General features: G+C 41.9%; 1 protein-coding gene across 2 annotated transcripts in view; it reads left to right on the top strand.

Moving 5' to 3' along the window:
• Nucleotides 1-7,320, top strand: part of LOC127453139 (zinc finger and BTB domain-containing protein 7B-like) — a 38,969-nt gene extending 31,649 nt beyond the window's left edge. For both annotated transcript variants that reach the window (XM_051719323.1, XM_051719322.1), the window contains 2 exons: nt 174-1,147; nt 4,442-7,320. In XM_051719323.1, coding sequence (XP_051575283.1) covers nt 180-1,147; nt 4,442-4,973 — 1,500 coding nt within the window. In that variant the 5' untranslated portion in view covers nt 174-179 and the 3' untranslated portion in view covers nt 4,974-7,320. The remainder of the gene's footprint in view (nt 1-173; nt 1,148-4,441) is intronic.
• Nucleotides 7,321-8,666: the final 1,346 nt, after the last annotated feature.

Below are 8,666 nucleotides of genomic sequence, written 5' to 3'. Positions count from 1 at the left end.
TGTAAAGCTACTTTGAAACGATACGTGTTGTGAAACGTGCTATTCAAATACAATTTGTGAACTTTCATGTGTTTAAGCAGTGACTTGTTTGTTGCAGCTTTGTTGGTGTTGATCTGCTTGCCTGGAAATTGTGTATTTTCTGCATGTTTACAGTGTGTCTGTTGTGCCTGCAGGTGGCGATGTCTCCAGGAGAGGACGGTCTAATCGGGATCCCCTTCCCGGAGCACAGCAATGAGCTCCTGTCCCGTCTTAATGCTCAGCGTCGGTCAGGGCTGCTCTGTGACCTCACACTGACCTCACGTGGTACGCGATACCCAACGCACCGGTCTGTCATGGCCGCCGTCAGTCTTTACTTCCGCCGTCTGTTTGGGGCAGAGGAGGGCGAGGATGGAGGCGAGGGCGTGGGCGACAGCTGTAGTGTTTGCCAGCTGGATTGTGTGTCACCGGACGCACTGGCGGCGCTGCTGGAGTTCGCCTACACCGCGACGCTGACGATCCGCAGCTCGGGCATGAGGGAGGTTCTGAAGGGTGCACAGCTGCTGGGCATTCAATGCGTGGCAGACGCCTGCAGAGACATCCTGGGCGAGTCGGGCGATGATCTGACAGATGCTGTAGAGGAGGCGGAGCACTTGCCATCTCGCCGCAAACAGGGCCGATGTTTCGTGACCAGAGCGATATCTCCTGTGAGACCGGCATGGCGGAGTTCTCAACCCGAAATGGTACTGGCATCTGAGGACACGCCCGAGTACGGGCTGCTTCCCACACAAGGGCGAGAAGGACACCCGCCACCCATCACGGGACAGAACCGAGGTGCACATGAGGGCCACCGAGAGGTGCTAATGAACGGAGGCAAGCATTGGCCACAAGAGTCAACCCTGATCCCTCACCGCCCTGAAGATACCCCATCAGAGGAGGAGGAGTCAAGCATGCAAGGGCAGGCCACACCCCTCAACAACCAGTCACAAGCCGATGGAGCTGGGGGCGGAGCAACAGTGGGAGGCGGCAGGAAAAGGAAGTCTCAGACACCACAGCAGTGTCCCGTCTGTCAGAAAATCATCCATGGGGCGGGAAAGCTGCCACGGCACATGAGAACACACACAGGAGAGAAGCCCTTCCAGTGCACAGCCTGCGGCGTCCGTTTCACACGGTAGGATCAGCTGAATGTGAGATAGGGTACTTGTGTCGTGTGTCATTGGCCACGTTAACACAGAGTTCGTTTACAGGAGTGACAACTGTATTCAACATCTGAAATTCAGAATTCAGTTAGTGACAATCACACTGACCTGTACATTAAATCAGTGTAGTGTGGACTAGGGATGTAACAGTTTCAAGGTTTCACAATATACCTCGGTTATAAAACGGACGGTTATCGGCGTGCTGAGTCCAGCCAGGTCTCCTAAGCAACCAAATTGGCCCAGTTGCTAGGGAGGGTAGAGTCACATGGGGTAACCTCCTCGTGGTCACTATAATGTGGTTCTCGCTCTCGGTGGGGCACGTGGTGAGTTGTGTTTGGATGCCGTGGAGAATAGCGTGAAGCCTCCACACGCGCTACATCTCCGCGGTAATGTACTCAACAAGCCACGTGATAAGATGCGCGGATTGACGGTCTCAGACGCGGAGGCAACTGAGATTCGTCCTCCGCCACCCGGATTGAGGCGAGTCACTACGCCACCATGAGGACTTAGAGCACACTGGGAATTGGGCATTCCAAATTGGGGACAAAAGAGGGGAGAAAATAAAAATAAAAAAACGGACAGTTATCATACCGTTGAAATCTTCTCATTGACGGTATTGCATGAATATAAACTTTTCTAAAATCGAAATCAGTGTAATTAAGACAGAATCGACGACATTTACACAGCATCATGTAAACTTGGCGAGATCAAATAAATCTTTAAATTGCGCCTTCCACATGTTACATTCGACTGTCACTCAGTTTTAAAGGTGACATGCAGGTGTTGCGAATGCAGCGCATCACAAGCACATCAGATGTTCAGTTGAAGCGCATCATACAGATGGGTCCAAGTCTGAATCTTAATTTCCGCTGCCAAAGCAGTTGAAGTCGCTGTCTGGGATTACTTTGAGTAAGACATTTATTGTGAAAGAAAGGTTAACATCTTACCCCCCTCCCCCCGCAAAATGCCGCCCTGGGCAACTGCCCAAGTCGCCAGTGCCTAAATCCGCCACTGCTGTAAAGTTTGTCGCAAAAAATATCGGCTCAGGCGGGAAACACCTCAAACCGTAAGCACCATCTCCGCAAATTTGCGGAGATGAATGTCAGTGGAAATACAGTATTCAGGATAATAAATTATAACCACAGTTTCATAAAAACACCAGATTCAATGTAGTTTTACATGATTTGTAATGACTAGGTAGGCTAAAGTTATGTTTATGCTTTCTGTCACATTCACAAATGCACCAAACATATTGAAGCACTCGTTCAACATTACGATGCACCAACTGTTTGTTCATTTGCCCAAGTGCAGCACAACACTAGGCCAACAATGTGTTTGATACTACTAATAATATGTTTGTAACGGGGTAAAGGTGGGCAAGGAGGAGGTGGGAACTGGCTGAACAGTCAATGTAAGTTTTAATAACATAAATGATCTCAAATCAGCTTAAACACAAACACACACACAGCGGCCGCATGTGTCTCTCTCAAACTGGCGCCTCTGGCTCATCTTTATCCCCCTTCCAGCTGATTAGCCCGATTCAGGGCCGGGCATGTGTCCTCAGGGCCCGGCCCCGCCCTCGTCCTCGTCACAATGTTTTATTTGTAAAACATAGTACTAAATAGGGTTTACAAAGTGTATGGCTTTTGGTGTGCAGGAAATTGACAGTGAAACTGTGGCAGAAAATGGACAGTATTGGACAAAATGGCAGATTAATCATATATTTTCAGTAAGTATCGTTTAGAATTAAACAAAATCACAAATGCAACAAATGACTGAATGCATACAAATGCATATCTGAAGTGTTAACCTGGACAATAATCATTACAAATTATTACTGTTTAATTTCATGTATCATAAAATAACAATAACAAATATTTTTTTAGTTATAATCATCTGACTACTGTACATGTTGTTATTGATTACATTTTTTACCTTGTCGGATTAAGAGAGTGTCCTGATGTTCAAGATCAAAATTTAAAGGATTAAAGTTGAAGAAATCCAAAATAAAGTTCAAGAATTGTTTATAACTGAAATATTTCTCTGTGTTTATCAGACATATTTCATAACCAAATATTAAACTGCTGATAATATCATCAATGCACCTCAATAATGTAATACTGTGGTAATTTTTGTGACTGTTATCATACTGTGAAAATGTCATACCGTTACACCACTAGTGTGTACAGAAACTAACCAACTAGTTGTTAATGCAGTGACATTGCTCGCTTCTGGACACTGACAGCTCATTTAAGGTGCTAGAAAATCACACGGAGGTATGTGTGTTGACTGTTCACTCCACTGCAGTTTCTTGCATCAGTCATGTGGTCTCGGGTAACTCATATATTACTGTTCAGAGAGACCACGAGGTTTAACAGCAGCAGCGGTGGGTTTTCATTTAAAAACCAATAATGAGCATGAGAAGATGCTTAAAGGCTCACCCCAAAATTATAATTCTCTCATCATTTACTCACCTTTATGCAGTCTCAATCTCATATGACTTTCTGTCTTCTGCAGAACACAAACGAAGACATTTTGAAGGGTGAATGACTTGTTTTTGTCCAAGTGTTAAGTTAATGCAGTCCAACACTTTCAAGCTCCAAAAATGACATAAAGGTAACCCATACTGTTCATACGTACAGTAACCCATACGTCTTCTGAAGCGATACGATAGGCTTTTGGTGGGAAACAATGCAAAAATTCAATCCTTCTTGACCAAAGCGCGTCCCTTCTGCCAGAATGTGCGTTTGCATGTTCACGCGAAAACTTTGTATCGTGCTCATATCAGTTCTCATGAGAACATGCAAACACACATGCTGGAGGAAGTGAAGCTCTTTGGTCAATAAGGACTGAAATTTTGCGCTGTTTCTCACCCAAAGCTTTCATATCGCTTCAGAAGACAGAGTAACTCACTGGAGTTGAATGTGTTACCTTTATGATCCCTTTATGTGCTTTTTGGAGCTTGAAAGTGTTGGATCCCTTTGACCTGCATTGAATAAAACACATTATTCATTCTTTAAAATATCTTCATTTGTGTTCCGCAGACAGTGTGATCATGAAACACCTTAAACGATTTTCCTGTTAAGTGTAAGGTCATAAATGGTGTAAGTGTACACATGGAACGGTAACTTGGATTAATTCACTCCTGCATTTTAAATGAGGTTGTCACTCCCAAAAGTTTGCAGTTTGTACAGTATATGGCCGTATTGATTCAGAGTTTGTAGATCCTCATCAATTCTTTTTCTGTTTCTCGTTCACTCTCTCAGGAACGACAAGCTGAAGATCCACATGCGTAAGCACACAGGTGAGCGGCCATACCCGTGTCCCAGCTGCCCCGCCCGCTTTCTGCACTCGTACGATCTGAAGAACCATCTGTCGCTGCACAGCGGAGATCGTCCTTTCGAGTGCCCACTTTGCCACAAGGCCTTTGCCCGCGAGGACCATCTGCAGCGCCACAGAAAGGGCCACAGCTGTCTGGAGCTCCGAACCCGTCGCCCGTGCCGTGGAACAGGGCCAGAAACCGGAGACTCCCCACCCTCTGATTTATTCAGCATTCATCAGCATCCCGATCACATGAGCGGAGTCGCAGCTGCGCAGCTCCGGTACCCACCAGACCCCGAAGGCCACAGTGTGCCGGTGCAGGCCGTGCCACTGCTGGGGGCAGCTAGGATGCCCTACCCTGAGCTGCTGTGGCGGGCAGTTGGGGCACCAGCGATTAAAGTGCTGGATAAAGGTGAGGGAGAACATAGAACATGGAAAGATGAGGATGAGGACGCTGGTGGGGAGGAGGAAGAGTGATAATGCTGGTGTGTGTGTGTGTGTGTGTGTGTGTAACATTGTATATCAGTTGTATAATCGCATCTGTTTCTGTACCTGCGGTGGAGCCCATCAGAACTCCATGCAGCAAACTGTAACATTTATACAACAGCAACACAACATAATACAACTACAAGCGTGGGAAATGGTGAAACATGGTTTGGAACTGTTCTAATAGTACTATCTCCTGTATTTTGTTTTATTTGTCATATTTTCTTTGTTTTTGCAGTATGTATGAATCCACATCGAGCGCTGTTGGAGATCCATTAATGTAGAATTGTTTTATGTTCTGTCTGGAGGACTTGAGGTTTATGTTGTTCATGCTATGCAGAATTTTAACGAGAGAGAGAGATTGAATAAATCAGGCAAAAAATAAATAATAAAATTAATTAAGAATAAAAATTAAGCAGCTAAAGGTGACAAAGACGTGGCCTTCTGTCTACAGTACATACCGCCATCTACAGGTGATGACAGGTGCTCAGGGTATCATGAAGATGAACTGCTATCTGGTGAAGAATTTAGTTTAGCTGCTCTTAAATGTAGCTTTATTTTTTATTTTTACAATTCCTTTTCAAATGATAGAATTTCCTCTCACACCAAAGATTAAGTTTAGTTTGGAATTAATTGAGACATTAGAGATGCATTTTTATCAGGAGAATATATATTTCTCAGATAGTTCTAGCCTTGAAAAAGTCTTATTTTAAAAAGAAAGACTGAAAGTGGACCAGATCTCAGTTCTTACACCTCTGAGGACTTGTGTTTAATCTGCTCTGTTGGACAAGAGCGCGTGGGCCTTGTGAATCTCAATCGGAAATGTTTGATGATTTTTGTTTACGTTTGTTCTGTTTTTGAGTTTGAGATGCTGAATTTAGAGGAATGGTCCTAATTTTCCAGTGCTAGTTTTCTTTGTAAAAGAAAAGGGAATATGAGAAAAAATTCTTTTGTATACTATTCTATTTATTTATTTGTTGGTTTAATATTTATTGCAGCGTTTGGGTTATTCTGCATCTTCCTTATGAAGCTTCTCACACGCTTCTATCAGAGTCTTAAGTTGTTTTACTTCTCTTTCTTTATCGCTGAGACTGGTGACTGCAGTCAGTTGACTCCTTAGGCCTGGTCTAGGATCAGTTTTGCCTTTTTTCTCGTAATGGCCTCAGGTAGATGCAGTGTGACGTCTGATCTCTGGACAGTGGCTGCTGCCGTTCAACTGGATGTCAGTTGCATCCCACTTAACATCACTGTACATGTGTAAAAGCGCATGTAAGCGCTCAGGTGCTTTAGAGAACTGCAAGATTGATGGGATTTTCTGCAATCTCCTCTGTTTGCAAAGTTTTGCACATCGAATTTCTGAATTAAAGTAAAATCCCCTCCAGTGAGGGGCACAAAACACAGAATGAATAGAGGAGTTTTGCCTTTTTAACACAGATGCATTTAGATGTTTTTGAAGAAATAAAATCAAATATAATAAATGAATCATTCGCATTATATGGAAAATGAGTCTGTAGCTTTAGTCGCCTTCATTTCGCTGCAGGAGAGCATTTTGGCTCTTTGATCAATTCTTTAAAGTAATCTATAAGAGAGAGACCCTGATCGAAAGTGCTGCACGGGAAGCATTTCGCAATGCATTCTGGGTGTTTGAGTCTTGTGTTTGTTAGTGTACTGCTGACAGTAGGGAAACTACCCAAAGAGGTTTATTTGCACTAAAAATTGAATCTTTGTGTTTTGAAATATTTTCTTATTCATTAGCCACCACTTAATGATTGTAAATTGTCAATTTCTTTAAAAAAAAATAAAAAATAAAAAAAACTCTGCATTGTAATATTAAGAAATTGTCTATCTGAAATTTATGATGTAAAAAGGTCAAGCTGCCTTGGTTTAATTTTTTAATTTTATTTTTTTGCATCTATTCTCAGGAAATCGTGAGCCATGCACTGGTTATGCAAATGTTTGGTGAAATATTAATTTATTGTATAGATTTGTGCTTGGAAATATGAATAGCCCTGTTAGTAAGAAAAGCCTAGTTTCCTTACACTTTTAAAAAAAATGTAATTGTTTAGTAATCGATATGATTAAATCAGAGTTGTTTTATATGAAATGATTTGTTTGTTTTGGGCACATGCGGAGTGCTGTTCTGTTCTTACTATAGAAGTGAATGTATGGATGGGTGCTGATTTGGGCTCTTGTGTTTTTGGGTGATGGGGCTCCTGGTGAAACCCCCTTCAATCAGGGATATACGTTTTCTGTTTATAGAGTGAAAACTTTCTCAGTGATGGAAAATCATTTCTCGTGTTGTACAAATAAAGAGCAAATAAACAAAGATTTATCTACATATAGATTGTGCTGCCTTTCTTATCGTTCTACCTTAGGTCGATCTAGAATGCAAATTTTGATTTAATGAGTCAAGCCTTCCATTTTTTATTTTAAATTGTTTTGTTTAAATCACAAAATACACTGTTATTACTAATATTTCAATAAAAGTCAATGTTTGTAAACCGATATGGCTGACACAGTTCACTTGAATTATTTTGAATGAATTATAATGAATTAGTTGTGTTAGCCCACCTGAAATCATCATTTGCCAGAGTTCTGTCAATCATTTGGCTATCTAATGTCTATTTGGCTATAAAATCCCACTGAAGAATGAAGATTGTTTTGGGATTTATTTATTTAATTTGATTTGGTTTACAAGAGTTTTACATGAGTGTACATGAGTGTACATGAGTGTACATGAGTGAACATGAGTGTACATGAGTTTTACATGAGTGAACATGAGTGTACATGAGTTTTACATGAGTGAACATGAGTGTACATGAGTTTACATGAGTGTACATGAGTGTACATGAGTTTACATGAGTTTACATGAGTGTACATGAGTGAACATGAGTGCACATGAGTGCACATGAGTGTACATGAGTGAACATGAGTGAACATGAGTGTACATGAGTTTACATGAGTGTACATGAGTGTACATGAGTTTACATGAGTTTACATGAGTGTACATGAGTGAACATGAGTGCACATGAGTGCACATGAGTGTACATGAGTGTACATGAGTGAACATGAGTTTACATGAGTGTACATGAGTGAACATGAGTGAACATGAGTGTACATGAGTGTACATGAGTGAACATGAGTGTACATGAGTTTACATGAGTTTACATGAGTGTACATGAGTGTACATGAGTGCACATGAGTGCACATGAGTGCACATGAGTGTACATGAGTGAACATGAGTTTACATGAGTGTACATGAGTGTACATGAGTGAACATGAGTGAACATGAGTGTACATGAGTTTACATGAGTTTACATGAGTGTACATGAGTGAACATGAGTGCACATGAGTGCACATGAGTGCACATGAGTGAACATGAGTGTACATGAGTTTACATGAGTTTTACATGAGTGTACATGAGTGTACATGAGTGAACATGAGTTTACATGAGTGTACATGAGTGAACATGAGTGAACATGAGTGTACATGAGTGTACATGAGTTTACATGAGTGTACATGAGTGTACATGAGTGTACATGAGTTTACATGAGTTTGCATGAGTGTACATGAGTGAACATGAGTGAACATGAGTGCACATGAGTTTACATGAGTTTACATGAGTTTTACATGAGTGTACATGAGTGTACATGAGTGAACATGAGTTTACATGAGTGAACATGA

Source organism: Myxocyprinus asiaticus, chromosome 15 (genome assembly GCF_019703515.2).
Source record: "Myxocyprinus asiaticus isolate MX2 ecotype Aquarium Trade chromosome 15, UBuf_Myxa_2, whole genome shotgun sequence".
In the NCBI taxonomy this organism is placed as follows: domain Eukaryota; kingdom Metazoa; phylum Chordata; class Actinopteri; order Cypriniformes; family Catostomidae; genus Myxocyprinus; species Myxocyprinus asiaticus.
Note: the sequence above shows the minus strand (reverse complement) of the source record. Positions and strands in the feature narration are given on the sequence as shown.